General features: G+C 38.2%; 1 protein-coding gene across 4 annotated transcripts in view; it reads right to left on the reverse strand.

The window, feature by feature from the left end:
* The window catches only part of BTBD7 (BTB domain containing 7), an 88,694-nt gene that overhangs the window by 40,726 nt on the left and 27,998 nt on the right, over positions 1 to 19,970 (reverse strand). For all 4 annotated transcript variants that reach the window (XR_011432119.1, XR_011432120.1, XM_023628309.2 and 1 more), the window contains exons 2-3: positions 9,039 to 9,226; positions 7,267 to 8,346 (exon numbers count right to left, since the gene is read on the reverse strand). Coding sequence is in view for 2 of the 4 variants with exons in the window: in XM_023628309.2 (XP_023484077.1) it covers positions 7,267 to 8,346; positions 9,039 to 9,120 (1,162 nt within the window). In the remaining 2 variants the exon portion in view is untranslated. The remainder of the gene's footprint in view (positions 1 to 7,266; positions 8,347 to 9,038; positions 9,227 to 19,970) is intronic.

Raw genomic sequence — 19,970 nt, forward strand, 5'->3', positions numbered from 1 at the left:
TGTGGCCGAGTGGTTAAGTTTGTGCGCTCCACTTCGGGGGCCCAGGGCTTCGCCGTTTCGGATCCTGGGCACGGACGTGGCACCGCTCGTCAAGTCATGCTGAGGCGGTGTCCCACATGCCACAGCTAGAAGGAGCCACAACTGAAAATACACAACTATGTTCTGGGGGGCTTTGGGGAGAAAAAGGAAAAATAAAATCTTTAAAAGAAAAAAGTTCATGAGAAAACCCATGGTTCTTCTAAAGAGCAGAGTTCTACTCAAAAATTTATGTTAAATCAATAGTATATTCTATGTTGTTCTCACATTTTCAGAGCTGTTCATGCAGTGTGTGCTAAGGTCATTGTGAAAAGTCAGTGATCAAACACGTCATTCTTTTGAGACTCTTCCAATCTAGTCATCTATTTTGGGATTTTATATACTAGTCATTTTAATATATGTACTGTTATCAATAAGGCTTCTAAAGCTGCAACCACAGAAAACAACTCTAGTTATCTTAAACAGAAAAGGGATTTATTTGAAAAGATACTGTTAGCCAAGAGTCACTGGAAAGCTGGAGACCAGGCTTGGAAAACAAACAAGAACAAAGGCAGGCTGCAGAGTGAGGGCTACATCACAGAAACGGCCCAGAGAGCGCCCTGTGCTGCCCTGGGACACAGGCCACCAGATCGTGCTCTGTGCCTGGACAGTGAATGCCATCATTGGCACTGCTGCTGCTGACTGCTCTTCTTTTCCATGAGATGTTGCTGCTCCCACCCTGCTTACAGAAAGAATTCTCTACAGTCCCCACTTCTGCCATCAGCTCGTGATTGAAAAAGCCTAGCTCATGTGCTTAAGCCCTAATCACAGAGAAGTCTAAGAAAGTAAGTACCCCATCTCTTAGTTTTTACACTGGGAAGTGGGCTCTGTCTTCTATCAAGACCTACACAGCGAAGAATTTCCCAAAACTAGGAAGAAGGTCTTTATATTAGGCAGCCAAAAAAGTCAAATAACCGACACAGGAACACTCATCTATTCAGGAAAGAATGGCCTGCTCAGTACAAAGCCCTCTGGCTTTTGGCTAAGCGCTCTGAAGCAAAGTCTGAGTGGTGATCCATCCAGGCCCCTGCCCCACAGTTTTTAAACCTCCTAGCTGGGCCCACATTTCCCTTAGGTACGTGCTTAGCTTCACACCAAGTGATTCAGCACAGATCAGGCTCAGAGCTGAGGCTCCTCTGAGTTGATGCTTCAATCACTAGTCTGCTGTTACGTTCCTACAATTAGGCCACAGGGGCCTCCTGCCCTCATCCCTAGAAACTGGTTTTCATACTGCTCCCCTCTCTCATCATGCCCAAATTCCTGGGCTTAGGGTCAGAAGAGCTTGTACAAGTCACAACTTCACCACTTACAAGCTTGGGAAAAGGCTAGTTATTAATATCTGAGCCCCACGATACCCATAGGTTGTCAAGATGACCAAATGAGAGAAAGTAAAAGCCTTTTGTAAAACTAAAATTATAAGCATGATCTCATTCATTAACATTCCTGATAGATATGATAAACTCCCCAGTTCTTTAAGACTGTAGCCTATCTAGGTGTCTCCGGTTCTTCTGAGCACTGATGTCACAATTTTAAAAAATTAATTTTGTAATCAAAGCAGTATATATGTTCATTATTTCGAAGTTTTGTAGTAGTGGTAATTACTAGTAGTAATAAAAAGCTTCCCTTAAAAACAAAACCCCCCGCCCTATCTTTTTTCCACTCCCAGTCCTACTCCCCAGAGGCAACTACTCTCAATTCTTTAGCTGTTTCTTCTAGTATTTACCTCTCTATATTGTAATTTTTATTAAATCAATATTCAGTGTTCATATTATGATGACTATCTAAATACTGCCTACTGCTGAGCCAAGCTGTGTACCAGCATTATATTTTCTTCCACATGTAATTTAAAATTTTTCTTGGAAATATAAATTTCCTCTTTTCCCACTTGTTTCAGGCACCAAAAGATCCATAAGATCTCTTTCAATGTCACTTGTCAATTAATGTTCACATATTCCAGTAATTGATTACTTCTAGATATCTACTTCCTGGAGCCTTTGCCCCTCCTAGTCCAGGCTACACCGGATGCCCACTAGATGTACTACACAGGTAGTAACTAGCCTTTCCCTTTCTTTCCAGTGTTGGACCTCATTTTCTGTACCTCACACAGGGCTGTTATTGGTTTACTTCATCGTTTAGGGGAACATATCCTCAGTAACTTCCTGAGTGGGGGTGCAGGGGAGGTAAGTTTTTTGAGGCAAGACTGAAAAATGCCTTTATTTAGGCTTACACTTGATTGACAGTTTGGCTAAGTACAAAATTTTGTGTTTAAAATCATTTTCCATCGGCTTTTTGAAGGCACTACACCAGTGTACTATAGTATTCAGTTGTTGCTATTAAAGAGTTCAATACCAGTCTGATTCCTAATTCTTTGTATGAAGTTTTTTCCTCTCTGCAACATTTTAGAATCTTTTTCCCTAGTGTTCCCTAGCAAAAGGGATGAAACTTTTCAATATAGAAATTCCTTCAGTTTTGGCAAAATTTATGTTACTCCTTAGATACTGTCTTCTCTTCCATTTTCTCTGGTATATGCTTCTAAAACTACTATTTAAGATCTTACACCTTCTGGATGAATAGCATAGTTTTTCTTATTTGTCTCCACTGTTGTCCATCTCTGTTATTTTACTTTCTAGATTTCTTCAATTTTACCTTTCAATTACATTTTTCTTCTATTACACCTTTCATTTCCGCTACCTTATTTCCAAGAACTCCTATTTTTACTTTTATAGCATCTTATTTTTGTCTCATTGATTCAATAAAATGTTCTTTTATATAAGGATATTTTGATTCTACTGAAGTTTTCGTCTGCTTCCTTCACTGCCTGTTTCTTCTAGAACTTTGTTCTTTTTTGTTCTGATCTCTGTCTCAATTTGGAAGCTTTCCTCAAATGTCCAGTGCACCTTAGATGGGTTTTCATATGTAAGAGTGAGGCAGTAAACAACTGTTTGGGAGCTCTGCAGCATAAGAAGGCTTCTTGGTAGAACAACTGGAAGGCAAACTGGCTTTTTCATCATGTAACTCCTGAGCATAACTTCATATGGAACTCCAGAACACCAGTATCTACAGGGCTATAGGCTCTCGGGATGTTCATTTCTAAAGCTCCAAGTTACTGTTTTGCATCTGCCTGGCTTGGACTAGAGCAGGGGAAGGAAAGGGAGTGATTTCACCATTTAGTTTGTAGGCTTTCACATAATCCCAGATTTCAACCTTGTGCCTTACCCTCAACCCCTTCCCCCGCTTCTCTTTGTAGCCATTTCCAGATCTGTAATCTCTCTAGCTCAATTTCTTCAGTAAATAAATCTCAGGTCTCCTGTGTTTGGGTGGGTAGGGGGTTATTGAGAAGGGAATTGGAGGAGCGGGTCAGGATCTGCCACCTGGCTACAAGGGATAGTGATGCCAGAACAGACAAATGGACCATTGAAACAAAATGAAAAAGTACTGACCCATATATACATGGGAACTTAATATAAGGTGGCACAAATCAGGGGGAAAATGGATTGTTTAATAGAGGGTACTCAGAAAACCAGCTCACGATACAGAGTAAAACAAAACCCCCTCCCTTTCTAACACTGTATATAAAGGTAAATGCCAGGGTGGGGAAGGGGTGCACCCATTCAGTATTCAGACTTCAAGTCAAATCTCTGTTTCAGTTCTTACCATGCTTACCCCTTCTTTCCAGAGTACTTTATCCTCTGTGAATTGCCTCCCGTCTTGCCAGCAGCCCCCTCTACAGGCTCTACAGTTACAGACCTCTGCTCTCTGATAAGCCAGTTATCAGTTCTTTTATGTGCTTTCCAGCTTTCAAACATTTCAATATCCCTTTTTTCCACTGTTGTCTTCTTCTCACGTATCTTTGTACTTGAGGGTTTACACTTGTTTTATTCTTTTACTAAAATATTAAGGCTTTTTTTTTTTTTTAAAGATTGGCACCTGAGCTAACAACTGTTGCCAATCTTCTTTTTTTTTTTTTCCTTTTTCTCCCCAAATCCCCCCAGCACATAGTTGTATATTTTAGTTGTAACAGTAAGGCTTTGGAGGAATAGAAATAAAGCTATGTTCAATCTGCTACGTAGGAAATCAAGTGAAGTTAAATCTAGTCTTAAAATGCCAAGCCAGTAAGTTGAGGCCCCATTACCTGTTAATTAACCTTCCTAATAGTGACTGCCTACTTGTCTGAATAGAACGTATCTCAGTGAGGGCCAGGAATCCTCCCTTTTCTCCACCTGCCAAACCACTCTGGCTGTCTGCCTATATTGCTTCTTTATTTATGATGCTCTTCAAACTACTAAATCACCTCTCCATCTCAAAGGGCGTATCTAGTATCTAGTCTCAAGGTCTCAGGCTCCCTTGATATAATTTACCTCCCTTAAAACTGGACTTTAACTGCCAAAGTTAAATCTAATTTGGAATAAAAGGTAATAGTCGTTAATTTAAAAACATTTACTGAGTGCCTACTATGTCCCAGGCATTGGGGACACAAAGATGAGAGCAATATGGTTGCCCAACAGGTTAGTCTCATGGGTTTTCTTAATTGGGAGTCCCTGTCTGAATCACAAAACACAGCAAGTGATTTTGGTAACTATTTTCTTAATTCTCTCCAAAATGGTACATAACTAGTACCATGCTGGATGCACAGGAGAGAGGGTAATTCATTACACACATAGATGCCTCAGAGTATCATAGCCTTAATCTGCTTGCAGAACTCGTGCTGAGAAAAACAGGGTGAAGAGCGATAAATAGCCAGAACTTAGAATAGTTTGATAAGTGGCATGCACCAACTCACCAGTGATAAAATTAGAAGAAAATCTTAAAATCAATAATTACCTAGTAAAAATCTGTAAAATATGCTTAGTATTGGGTTTAATCAATATAATTATAAATTCTTTTTAATTTAAAAAAGTTAGTTTTAGAAAAGAATGTGGTAGTGAACGAAGGATGTTGTGATGATTATTATTTAGCAGCCAATATTTATTGAATGCTTCCTGTGTACTGGGTGCTATTCAGATCACTTAACATATAGCATTCCTTTTAACCCTCCTAAGCCCACCTTACAGAGTTACTATTCTTATTTTACAAACGAGAAAACAGGGGCTTAGAGAGGTGATTTGCTTTGAGGTCAAACAAGTTAAAACATGGTAGTGAAGGATTCAAATCCAGTTTTTCTGGTTGCAGAGCCTGAGCTCCTAAGCTTTATGGTATAAAATCCCTGCCCAAGTGACCAAATATTCTCCTTCCCACGCAAACGAAGTAAAAATTAGGTTGAGGGTGTGGTGTGTTGTAAACCCTAATAAAACAGTATCTTGAGTATGGGGGAAAGGTAAGGCCTACACAGAGTGCAAAAACCAGAAAAGCAAATAACCCAAACTCTGTATTTTGAATAATGAAAGGAAACAGAGAGCCATGTACATCCAAATTTAAGGGAATATTTTTGTTTTTTTTTTTAAATTAACCAAGGTAATACAAGGAGTGTTGTACATTTCTATCTTTAAATGTACTGAGAAAAATACAATTTCTACCTCAACAATTAAAAAAACAAATTAGCTCACTTAACATAAAAGAACTCTGGATAAAGTATTACCTAAGAACCAACAGCTGGTTCACAATTTTACTTTTCATTCAAAACTTAAAACAACAAGCAACAAAAAACTATATTAAGACATACTTTCTCACTTTTTAAAATAGCAAAGTACATATAAGACACTTTGGTTTCTTATTATTTAAACATGTCAAAAAATAAAACCAATTTGAGAAAATAGAGATTATTATACCGTTTTGGTAATGTTGCAACCTTCAGAGTTTTCTCTAGAGGCATTTTCTGACAAACTGGGTTTTACAGAATAAAAGAATGGTAGGTCAAGCTACTAGGTTATTTTTGATAACATATTTTCTTGTAGTGTGACATCTAAATAGTCTACTATTATTAACATAATGATTCTTATTTTAAACTAATAAAATATTTTAATGGCATTTTGATTGTGATAAAATTAGTACTATTATTGAAAAGATAATGGTAAAATAAGATTTAAAAAAATTATTTATGTAATAGAAATCTCAACTTTTGCCACTCATGTTTATCAATGCCTTCTCCTGTATAATTCCTCCCATTTTATTACCGATTTTGTTATTTAATTGGGGCTTCTATTTTTATCTCTCAAAGTCCTATTAATTTGTTGATGTAGCCATACAATATATACTATTTTCAAGTTATAAAAACATGCTTAGCTTTCCTTATTTAAATTCATGTCTTTTACTCAAACCATTAACATTCTGTTCTAATTGGAAACTTCTAATGTTCTTTTAGTAAATACTCATTAGCTAAATTTCTCAAGTAATTTCACGTCATATAGCTTGTTTTCTTTTAATACAAGGCCACAGAAAGCTAAGAATGCATTCTGTCAAGACAGCAAATTCCCTGTGCTCTCCCACAGAAGGTCTCTTTGAAGCTCTCAAATGGTAAGATTCTAATGTTTACCAACAGATATAATTCTTTTAACGTAACTTTCATGTATTCATTTGCCTATAACACAAAAACTCTGCCATCCTAACTTAAAAATGTTAGTTTAAATTAAATGAAGGCGGCACATGAGGCTAACAGTAACTGTGTCTTAAATGCTGTAGGCTGTTGCTTGATGTACAAGTTGAGCTTGAAAAGAAGATACAGAATATTTTAAAATTTAAATCAGAAACCCTGCCCAAGTCGATTCAAATAAATCTGTATCCAAATGTTGACTATTCACTTTTGTAACAAACTTCCATTCCTATTCTAAACGTTTAAGCATCAATGAAGCACTGAGTGTAAATATGAGAATCTAAGTTATCCAAGGAGTCCTAGATCAAGAGGAACCTTGAAATGTGGGAAATGTGGCCAGTTCAAAGGTTGGTGCAGACAGCGCGTAGGTGGGTGGTAGGCGGCTAATTATACATTTCCACATCTATCATCTTACCTTAGGGAAGGAGTCTCAAGTTTCATCTATTGCTCTTAGTCACTAGTTTTGAATGCTTGGCTTTAATACTAAGTGAAGAGCCACATTAACACTAACTTTCAACTGTCTCAGATGTCATAAGTATAGATTTGAAAAAACTGACCCTGTCACATCCCAAACACTAAAATCATGGATTGTATTGGCTGTGTTTTAAACTTGGAAGACAAATACGTAATTCCAGAAATCAAAATTAAAACTCAGAATTTCATACCTTGTGCAAGCATGTTAAATTCCAAGAACAGTGCTATGTGGTACAGTTCCATGGCTTCTTCTGCCCTGGTCATGTTTGGCTTCCCCGCGACGAGAGCCTGCACTTCACTGAGACTCCCCACAGAGGGGCTAGAGTGCAAAACAGAGAGGTCCACCACATCAGTATACATACAGTGTAATATAACTTTCGCATATTTTTTTGGTATAATGGACTCATCTAATATAATTCTTGTGGGAGTCCTCAAAGTTCGGTCTGTGATTTCTTCACCAGTCCGTATCCTCCTTTGTAATAAATTTCGAAAAAATGGGGACCGTGCTGAAATAATAGCCTTGTGAGCTTTCAGCTCTTCATCTAAACAGTTCTGATTTCCACCAAAAGCTTCAACCAGTTCCGAGTCTGAAGAAAAACTAAGGACGACATCATAATAACACATGTAATCAAAAAGTCCACGCATATCTACATCAAGGGAATTTGGTGTTCCAAATTCTTCACTGAGCTGAACGAGGATGTCAACATTTTGAAACCTTGAGTCCTCCATTCCAAACTCTCCTGTATAAAGGTAGTGTAACAAAGCAGAAAACATGGGCATATCTATACCAGCTGTATTGATGTCCATTACAATCTCTGCCCCATACTCGGGTGAGGAAGAAAGCAGTGTTTTAAAAAATGGACACCTTGCCGCCAAAATGGCTCGATGAACAGGAAAACAAGTTTCTTGAAATATTAAGTCCACATCAGTACAATACTTGTACTCATAAAGATCGGCCATATCTTTCTGCAACGTCCGGGCTTCTGGTCTAGCCAAACTGGCTTGTAGAGAAAGCTCCTTTAAGGCTGAAGTTCCCTCATATTCTTCCACTAATGCATTGACATCTCTAACATCCCACCCAGAGAGGAGTTCTCGCATCTGCTTGGCATGATCAGCAGACCTATTAGATTTTCGACGCTTAATAAACTTCTTTTTGAGGGTGGCAAGGCCAGAGGTTCTCTTTTTTTTGTCTTGTGTTTTCTCATGGCCATGGTCAAGGCTATATAATTTTGATTCACAACCATAGCCTTGTTGAGAATAGGATGATGTCCCTAAGAAGGAAATTAAACAAATGTTCACTTTCAACATTCACTTTAACACATATTTCATGCTAAAATTTTTTACAAACATTCCTAAACCATTCAAATAAAACAGACTTTTGTTTTTATAAAGGAAGATAAAAAGTTCAAATAACTCATTTTTATATTAAATAAGGAATATGGACAAACCAAGCAGATTATTCTTAATTTAAAAAAATGCTTTTAGTTCTCTGGCTATCAAGAACCAGATATCATAGATCTTAATTATGGGTTTTTAGGAAATAAGAGGCAGATTTGTAAATTAAGAATATGACTTGTATATAATTGTGAAATGTTTCCTTTTTTTCTTCTTAACTACACCAAGGTTACATTTATATGGGGAAGATAAGTGGACCAGGACACAAGATACATGTATTGCACTATTTTCACACCAATGGTGATTGCTAGCTTTCCCAGGATAATTGGCAATTATGGTTAAGACAACCAAAGATAAGAGCAATTGTGTTATAGCAGCTTGGTTAGGATAAAAATCATCTAAACCAGATTTACATTTGTTGGGGAAAAAATCTGGATACTGCAGAGTTATTATCTATAATAACTTTTTCACAGCTCAATTCTTTTTTTCATCCAAAAAGACTACTGAAAACACAGTTCTATGTACATTCATAAAAGAAAATGAAGTTACAAAAAAGTGAAACAGTTACCTATGAAAGTCTGTTGGGCTTGAGAATTTCCCCCTACCCTCGGGGAACATGAATGAGGATAGTTAGATGCATTAGCACCCATTTTCTTCAGTCACTCAGGCATTCCATCTGCTGGTTCTTCAGAGTATGACCCCAGAGGCCTTTACGAACTTGCAAGCCTGGATCCAGCAGCCTCTTTTCATCCATTTCTTGATAAGAAACAAAAATAATTTTACTCATTTTTTCAAATGTGTCTCAGATTGTACAGTAAAAAAAAAAAAGCAAGCTACTGACAACTGCTTTTATTTGCAAATAATGACATGCCATCAAATTCACAATAAAAATTTCAGAAAATGTAAACAAATAGTTAAATTTGAATTATGCTGTCACCTAATATTAGAACTTAAATAGACAGGGCAGTCCCGGTAAGAGATAATTTTAGCAATTGCAGAATAAATTCTAAACCATGGAACCTTATCTCTCAAGAGCTGCAAGCAGGAGATATATGCCAGCAGCAAGGAGAAGACGCTCTAAGAGAGGACAGGGCTAACAGGAATACTTCCACATCTTTACAGCATCCACATAGAAAAAATTTATCTGATTATAAGAGAGAATAGTTGGGGCTGGCCCCGTGGCCGACTGGTTGAGTTCGCGAGCTCCACTGCAGACGGCCCAGTGTTTCGTTGGTTCGAATCTTGGGCCCGGACATGGCACTGCTCATCAAGCCACGCTGAGGTGGCGTCCCGCATGCCACAACTAGAAGGACCCACAATGAAGGAATATACAACTATGTAGTGGGGGGCTTTGGGGAGAAAAAGGAAAAAATAAAATCTTAAAAAAAAAAATAAAAGAGAGAATAGTTTAGGATAAAGCATAATTTAAAATCTATTATTGGAACTGTTAGGAAACCAACCAAGAGGGAGTTAATCTAGCCTTGTAAGGAAGGATGAAGTGTTTTAACAAACTGAGTTAAATGCACACACTATCACACAAAACCTGCTGGAAAACAGAACAGTGTTAAGATTCTTGGAATTTATTTTCATCTCTGTTACTGACACAGCATAACCTCAGGAATTCAAATTTAAGAAAATCACTGTTAACACTTGTGGTTTTCTTCAATCTTTTTCCACTATATATGAAAAATTTATTTAACTAAGCATAGAATTATCTACCTATAGTATTCAAGACTGGGAAACTTTCTACTAATTAGATATTATGCAAAAGCAGTATGTTCAATCAATTCATATACTCACACAAGCAAATTTCCTATCTGAAATTTACCTCCCTACCTAGGAAAATACAGCACGTTAGACTTCTTCCTTCGGTGCATGCTACTGAAGTCAGAAAGGCTATGGGCAGCCAGAGGTGTGACAGTGCATTCTGTAAGAACTACCCAGAGACCAATCTAAATAATTTAATATACTGACTATTTTGCAAATGTTAAATGGTCAAGAAAACTACTTCTTCCAGTAAAGTCAGTTTTCTTAAAGTTTGATGCTTAGTGTAAGTAAATTCACAGTTTTCTATTCTTAAATATTAGAAACGTAGAAAAGGCTGCTTTTTTTGGTAATTCATTTTGAATAGTCAGTTTTTATAAACTAGAAACTAAATCTGCCTGTGTTAATTTCAGTTGAAACTCAAAAAACAGTAAGTCTAATAAATCTTAGTTTTCAAATTGAGCTCCTTAAAAGCTTCAAGATTCTACCAGTCATTTTTAGTGGTTCTTTAAAAGAAATCAGGGTCCTTGAAGCCAAGTTTGTGGCCTCATTTACAGGTCAAACTCTGTTCTCACTCACTAAAGATCTGTATTTAAAACATAAAAACAGCACAGACAATCCTTTCTCAAATTTGAAATATGTTAAGAATAATCCAGAACAAAAAACACTACACAAAATAACAGCCTTTACACTAAAATGAGAAAAAAGATTAAAAAGATGAGCTCTGAATTTGGAAATAATGGTGGACAGTGAAAAGTGCTAGTAAAGTGTTTCTAAGTGTCACTCCCATGGTAGTCCTCTTCTCATTTCCTTCTCTAGTCATTCTTGAGGTTCCATATTGTTACTTTTGTTTGGTTTTTTTGCTTTTCAATTTTTAATGACTGCAGAGCAAACTCACTAACACAACACAAAGTATGCTGTTGAAACAAAACAAGGAAGAATGGAGCCTTGTTTCCAGATCAAGAAAAATCAGTGTGTCCACAGAAGTGGAGAGAGTTCCTACTTTCACTTTGTTACATTACATGCACACACACACACACACACACACACACACACACACAAGAATTATTTTCATCCAAGAATTCTGCAAAGTTTGTAGGGACACAAAACACTACTACGTTGGTCTGTATGAGATTTAAACTACATCAAAAATGACTTAAAACAAAAAGCTCAATTTTACAATGAGCACAATTAGATGTTCTAAAGCAACCACACAAGGCTTACAAGAAGATCTCATGAGCCCCACTGGAGTCAGAAGAACACCCAGCAAGCACTAGGGAAGTCTCAGGCTGAGATAGGGACGCTTGGCCATTTGCTACCATAATTAGCACCACAGGGACAGTGGGGTCTCACCCAGGAGAGTTGACTTGAGACTTATGGACAGAGTCTCTTCCTGGTAGCTCTTAGTCAATGGAAATCCCCCTCAAGATGAATTTATTTGGGTGACATTCATATCTCCTACTGGAACTCTAATACTAAAATAAACATAGGCCTTGGAAAGACTTGGTGGGAAGGAATTTTTCCAGATCAGCTGTAACCCTTAAGTACACCCTGTGTCCCCAGCTCCAAATCCTGGGGGTAACCTTGACTGTGCAATTCTAGTACTAAAGCCATATTCTTCAAAATTCTCAAGGGACAATTTTATTTATTTCTTAGGTAACCAAAAACCTATGCTAAATGAGGCACAGTATTATGTTATTTATTTCTTAATCTAATCCACTGCCTTTAGATGCTGGAAAGGAGAGTTAGTCACAGACTAATCTCTCTCAGGCTGTTTTCATTCCAGACAAGCTTTGTCTGTCTCCCATATAAAACAGAGTAAAATCCAATCTTTGAATGATATGACAGGAAAGGAAAGGGAAAGAGAGGGCCAGTCAACTGGGAGAGGCCCAAAGGATGAAAATGGCCCTAGAAAGCTGATAAATTCCTTTTGTAGAATCACCATTCTGGAGGAGCTCCCTCTGTTAATAGTCGACATGACCAATCTCAATCAGATGATCTGACTGGCTTAAAATAAGCTTCAGTGACCGTAGCAGATCCAACTGAGGGGGAGAGGAAATCATGTCAAATGTAACAGAGAGAATTAACAACGCTTTGAGATTTTTTTTTAAAAACAAAAGTCAACTTCCTCCAAAAAACCCCTAGAGAAACGCAAATCAAAACGACAATGAGCTATCACCTCATACCCATCAGAATGTCTATAATTAACAAGACAAGAAATAACAAGTGTTGGAGAGACATGGAAAAAAAGGAACCCTCATATACTGTACATATACTGGAATACAAACTGGTACAGCCGCTATGGAAAACAGTAGAGAGATTTCTCAAAAAAATTAAAAATAGAAATGCCATACGATCCAGCTATCCCACTACTGGGTATTTATCCAAAGAACAATTCAAAGAGATTTATGCATCCCTATGTTCATCGCAGCATTATTCACAATAGCCAAGATGTGGAAGCAACCCACGCGCCCATCAACTGATGAATGGAAAAAGAAGATGTGGTATACTGGAATACTACTCAGCCATAAAAAAACGGAATACCACTGGAATACTATTCAGCCATAAAAAAGACAAAATCGTCCCATTTGCAACAACATGGATGGACCCTAAGGGTATTATGTTAAGCAAAATAAGTCAGACAGAGAAAGACAAATACTGTATGATTTCACTCATATGTGGAAGACAAACACATGGATAAAGAGAATACATGAGTGGTTACCAGAGAAGAAGGGGGTTGGGGGAGGGTGAAAGGGATAAAGGGGCACATATGTATGGTGACAGATTAAAAACTAGACCATTGGTGGTAAGCACAATGCAGTCTATACAGAAACTGAAATATAATAATGCACACCTGAAATTTACACAATGTTATAAGCCAATATGACCTCAATAAACAAAACAGAAACCTAGACCAGCATTTCCAAAGAGTTTTCCCCAAAGTTTGGAAAATGCAGGATTAAATAAAGCCTGATAGGTCTATTTCGAGACTTTTCAGCATCTTTAAAGTGCTAAAGTGCACTGTAAAACTCCAAAAGGAAGTATTCAGCATGATCTAAAGGAGCCCCTTTGCCCCACAGAACATTAAAAGAATGAACTTGTAAAACACACTCTGGAAAACTCTGACCTTTGCCATGAAAACTTTTCACTGCTTTACACAGTAGAAAGAACAATGAACGTCAAGTTATCCCAGATAGAGCTCTCTCATCACTAATTTACCACTTACGTGAGTTAAGTCATATTTAAATTCTATGGATCTCAGTTTTTATAAACTGAAACTGAGATGTATGGGTGGCAACATCTGTAAAATAAAGAAGTTGAAATAGGGTTCCTAAAATTCAATGAAGCTGTATGACTTCTTGCTTTGGAAAATGAGGATGGGAAGGGAGTTATTTCTAAATGTTCATGTATGGCGAAAAAAAGGCAATCGGACTTTGGATTTTAAACACATTTTCCCCTTAGTCTGATTATTAGGGACAGTTATAAAGGGATAAGAATGTGGAGCACATGTGAATGTGAAAAACAATTCAGAATGAAAGAGAAATACAAAACTATAGTAGTACTTCACTCCTGTCAAATTTAAGGGGACCATATAATGTATCATTCAAACCAGGATGCTGGAGAGTGAAAAGGGGTACAATCTAGGTGGATGCCGGAACATGTGTGCTCAGGTCTAAAGAGGCAAAGTTGGACGAATGGTCATGCCTATAGCCAAATCTCACATTTCCAGAGAAGCTACAAATAAAACAAAGTTTAAAAAGAAAAAAAACAAAACTCAAAACTCTAAGTTAAAAGACTGGCTTCCTAAGCCTGTCCCCAAGCATGTTTTACCTAACATCACAACTAACATTTATTGAGGGTTTACTATAGGCTAGACTCTGTTTTTAAAGCTTTTATGTGTATTAACCCATTTGATTCTCCCAATAACTATTTTACTGATGAGGCTGAGAAGTTAGTAACTCACTCAAGGTCAGAGGCATATTAAGCGAAAGAGCCAGGATTGCTTTGATTTTGTTTTTTTTTTTACAGATTGGCACCTGAGCTAACAATTGTTGCCAATCTTTTTTTTTTTCTGCTTCTTCTCCCCAAATCCCCCCAGTACATAGTTGTATATTTTAGTTGTGGGTCCTTCTAGTTGTGGCATGTGGGACGCCGCCTCAGCGTGGCCTAATGAGCAGTGCCATGTCCACGCCCAGGATCCAAACCTGCAAAACCCTGGGCTGCCAAAGTGGAGTAAGTGAACTTAACCACTCGGCCACAGGGCCGGCCCCCAGGATTACTTTGTAACCTCCAGTTCTATCCTTAGATACATTTTTTTTTTTTTTGAGGAAGATTAGCCCTGAGCTAACATCTGCCACCAATCCTCCTCTTTTTGCTGAGGAAGATTGGCCCTAAGCTAACATCTGTGCCCAACTTCCTCCACTTTTTTAATATGTGGGATGCCTGCCACAGCATGGCTTGCCAAGTGGTGCCAGGCCCACACCCAGGATCTGAACCAGCAAACTCCGGGCCACTGAAGCGGAATGTGTGAACTTAACCGCTGTGCCACCGGGCTGGCCCCTATCCTTGGATATATTTTAACAACAAATAAAAACAACAAAACAAAAAGAGACTGAACAGTTAGGTCAAGAAGCAGAGCTGGCAATAGACTTTTGCGTTTTGAAGGCATCTTCAAAAAGATGAGACCGGAAGGGAGTTTAGAAAGCCAGCAACTAGGCCTGCATGCCTCTCTGGTGCCATCTAATAGAGAGGCAGTTGACCTCCACTCAGCACCACAAACAAATCCTATTCATTCCAAAGATACAGAACAATGTTTATGATGGCAACAACTCATCAAGGAAAGGCAAAATTACATTCCATTAAACAAATTTATTAAGGCAGAGAAGTCAGAGTCATGGAGCTGGAAGAAGCCTTCAATTTTATTTTGGTCAACCTTGTTCTTGAAAGTGAATTATAACCCCACAGAATGGGAAAAATATTAGTAAATCATTTATCTAATATGGGATTAATATCCAGAATATATAGAGAACTCCTACAACTCAACAACAAAAAAACCAAACCAATTCAAAAATGGAAAAAGTCTTAAATAGACATTTCTCCAAAGAAGCTACATGAATGGCCAAAAAAGCACATGAAAAGACAGCATCACTAATCATTAGGGAAATGCAAACCATAACTACAATGATGGCCAGCCCCAGTGGCCTGGTGGTTAAGTTCAGTGCGCTCCACTTCGGCAGCCCAGGTTCAGTTCCCGGCCGCGGACCCACACCATTCGTCTGTTAGCGGCCATGCTGTGTGACTCAATACAATAGAGGAAGACTGGTATCGGATGCTAGCGCAGGGTGAACCTTCCTCAGCAAAAAACCCAAAACAAGCACCCTACAATGAGATAACACCTTATACCTATGAGGATGGCTACTATCAATAAAAGAGAAAAAAAGTGTTGGTTAGGGACGTGGAAAAATTGGAACTTCTCCACACTGTTGGTGGGAATGTAAAATGGTATGTTGTAGAAATGGCCATTGTGGAAAACAGTATGGCTGTTCCTCAAAAAATTAAAAATTGATTTACCATATGATCCAGCAATTTCACTTCTGGCCCTATACCCAAAAGAAATGAAAGGAGGGTCTCAAAGACATATTTGTATACTCATGTTCACAGTGGCATTATTCACAGCAGCTAAAATGGGGAAGCAGCCCAAGTGTCCACCAATGGATGAATAAACAAACTGTGGTGTATACATATGACAGATTATTATTCAGCAGATGAACAAGCAAAATGTGGGATGTATATACAACGGACTATTATTCCACTTTCAAAGGAAGGAAACTCTGATATATGCTACGATATGGATGAACCTTCAAGATATGCTAAGTGAAATAAACCAGTTACAAAAAAGACAAATACTGATTCCAGTTTAATGATTCCACTTAAATGAGGCACTTAGAGTAGTAAAAATCATAGAGACACAAAGTAGAATGGTGGTTGCCAGGGCTGGAGGGAGGGAAGGAATGGGGAATTATTGTTTAATGGGTATAGAGTTTCAGTTGGGGAAGATGGGAAAAGTTCTGGAGATGGATGGTGGTGACAGAAACACATCAATATGAATATATGTAATACCATTGAGGTGTACACTTAAAAATGGTTACGATGGTAAATTTTGTTATGTATATTTTACCACAATAAAAAAAGGAATTATACATATTGCCATCAAAAAAACTATTGTCATCAAAAAAACATCTTTGCAGCTTTATGGCTAAGGTTCAAAATTCACTTATCTAAGGAAATCTCTTTTCCAGGTAAAGTAAAATAGATTAGTTATTGTTATATTTATTTTCAAGCATCAGAGAACTCATTTGAAAAAAATTTAGAGAGGCAAAATCTTTCCATTTCAGGAATGTTTCATTGGATCAACCATTAATAAAATATATACAAATATTTCAATGTCAAATAAAATAAACAGTATTTCATAAAATTATAATATTCACCAGAAATAATGTAGTACACTTTAATTAATTTTTCTATTTAGAAAAAACGTTATTTGCACTCTTTTATATTTATACATTTCTGATTTTAGGTTATATGATGAAAATTTTCAAAAATATAAAGAGAATAGTATGTTGAGCCCCGAAGCCTTGAATCACCCAGATTCCAGAATTATCAAAATTATTTTGGCCTAATTTTAAATGCTTGTTGTTATCAGCTTCTTTTTTTTTTTGAGGAAGATTAGCCCTGAGCTAACTGCTGCCAATCCTCCTGTTTTTGCTGAGGAAGACTGGCCCTGAGCCAACATCCATGCCCATCTTTCCTCTACTTTATATGTGGGACGCCTACCACAGCATGGCGTGCCAAGCGGTGCCATGTCTGCACCTGGGATCCGAACTGGCGAACCCTGGGCCACTGAAGCAGAACGTGCAAACCGAAGCACTGCACCACCGGGCCAGCCCCTGTTATCAGCTTCTTATAGAAATAAAAAGCTAAAGAGATACATGTATATTGTGACTACAATAATTATCATAACACCCATCAGTTCTTGAGTACTATGAGACAGCCATTCTTAAGCAGTTTACATGAATTAACTCATTTAATTTTCTTGACAATGTGGGGTGTAGGTCTATCATCACCCCCACTTTACACAAGGAGAGACCAGGAGGTTAGGAAAAGGAGGCATAGAAGGCTTAGTTGCTTACCCAAAGTCACAGAGCTGGAAAGTTACAGAACCAAGCTTGGCATTCAGGTTCTTAGATCTATGAACAATGTTTGCAACTTTTTTCACTATAATGTTTGAAGGAAAATTTCCAAAGCAGACAAATATAGTTCTAGTCCAGAAATGGGAAGTGAGTACACACCTGACTGTTAACTTTTGGTGTTTAAAAGGATCTCTCACGCTATCAAAGCAAAAGTGCCTTTTTGAGTATTTATAGCTAGACTACGTGTTTCTTGATGGCAGGATGAAACTTTTTTATGCTTGATCATGCACCCACCCATCCAACCATCCACCCAGCCATCCAATTCTGAGCACCTGCCACATGCCAGGCACTTTGATAGGCCCTGAGAATACAGCAGTGATTGCATCCTGAATAGGATTTCTTATGAAATTAAGAAAAAGATTACTGTTCTGGCTTCCAAATTTAGAGCCAGTCCTTCAAGAGTAACTTGAAGGAGTGCTTCAAGTAAAAAAGGAAAAGTCATTCAAGGTAGAAGAAATAGGATGAATAAACAGGAATAACTCCCATCCCTGTCAGCACACCATTCCCAGTTCTCATAACCCTCTACCTCTATTATCTACTAATATTGCAGTGTAATTACTCACATTTCCACTAAACTGTAAGTTTCCCAGGGGCAGGTACTCAGCTTATCTTAGACTTCTTACCATCTGCCATAGAACACAAAGTAGACACACAATACTTGAGTGAATGACTGTTAGCTATTATCATGAATGTTGGCAAATATAATACGTCTAAGGCCTAAGGAGTACATATGTTTGAGTGTATGGGAAGGAGTTGGATCAAAAAGCCCCAAATCACACAGTAAGGGGTTGGGCTTTTATTCAGAACACAATGGGGCAACTAACGGAGCAAAGCATAGAACAGTAGGAAAGCACCATTATATTTGTGTTTTAAAGATTTTATTTTTCCTTTTTCTCCCAAAGCCCCCAAGTACATAGCTATGCATTTTTAGTTGTGGGTCCTTCTAGTTGAGGCATGTGGGATGCCGCCTCAGCGTGGCTTGATGAGCGGTGCCATGTCCGTGCCCAGAATCCAAACCAGCAAAACCCTGGGCTGCTGAAGTGGAGCACGCGAACCTAACCACTCGGCCACGGGGCCAGCCCCTATATTTGTGTTTTAGAAAGATTACCAGATGGCCTAAAGGCAGAAGACACCCCTGCAGGAAGACTTACTAGAGTACTCTTGCTATAGTCTAAAAAAGTATTAATAAGGATCTGGTTTTCCTTATCTCTAAAATGAGGATCATATCACCTACTTTACAAGGTTGTTTTAAGAGTTAAATAAGATAATACGGACTAACACTGGAAAGGAGAAGTAGCCCATCACAAGAGAAGAGTTTTCAGGAGGAGCCTAGTCTTACCTGGCCTGGATGAAAATACATCTTAGTGATGTTGAGGTATTCTGAAATACTCAGTTTCTAGACATTTAAAGCTGAGGACCAATTCCTGGAAAGTGATGGGTAAAGGACCTATGCGGCTGCACTGTGAAGACGTGAATGGACCCTTACTCTGCCACCTTTACCTCAGAGCTCATACTCAGAACGCTTTTAGGTCATTGGACCTAAAATAATAAGATCAGAATAAGATCCTCCTGAAGTAACAGTGGAAAAATGGGAACAAAGGGCTGAAAAGGTTGCTCCCAGAGGGAAGCCTGACTCTCAGCCCCTGGGCCTTACCTACCCTCTGTGTATGGGCCTTTAGCCATGGTTAACGGAGATCTGATGGTGCCTGGGCCAGAGCAGTGATGCCCACAGCAGCCAGAGCAGGAGTGGCTTGGCCCAACGCCAAAGCTTTTGTTGTCTTCTCCTAGTAGCTATATCTCCTGAAACTGAGGTAGCTCTGGAAGGAACAGGAAAAGTTTTCTCCAACAGCTATATATAATGGGGCATTATATATTATAGATGGCATTATATATATATGTATATATAGAGATATAAACATATATATATATATAAATAGAGTAAGCTACATATAATGGGGCATTAGCTTTAATAATGGCCATTCACCCCATTCTGATGGGCTTCTGTCCATCAGAGTACCTGCTGATCCTTACAGAATCTTTGTTGGCATGTCAAATGAAGACGTGTTCCTCTTAAATTTCTTAAAGTCTACAGTTAGAATCTTGTATACAGCGGTCCTAGTGAAAGAAGTACTGGTGAGTTTGATGATGAACAAGTTTTGAGAAACATTTGCTATGAAGGACCCTCTTGCAGAGACACCAACAAGGCCTCTTAGGTAAAACAAGAAGTAGAAAAATCAGACAAAACTCTTACTCTACTAAGGATTATTAGAAGCCTTTCTTGGAACTATGATAAAAAAGTCATTTCATCTCCCTCCTCAACCCCGCTGCTCATCCTGTGCTACTCACTTGTAGCAGAAACCCTGGAAGAGTATACGACAGTCCAAATACATGAGACTGGACCAGATATTCTAGGTCTTGTTTATGCAATGTAAGTCTGTAGCTTAAAACAATATTTTGCATTTGGTTAGAACACCTATAATAAAAAA

Source organism: Equus caballus, chromosome 24 (genome assembly GCF_041296265.1).
Source record: "Equus caballus isolate H_3958 breed thoroughbred chromosome 24, TB-T2T, whole genome shotgun sequence".
NCBI classification, from domain to species: Eukaryota; Metazoa; Chordata; class Mammalia; order Perissodactyla; family Equidae; genus Equus; species Equus caballus.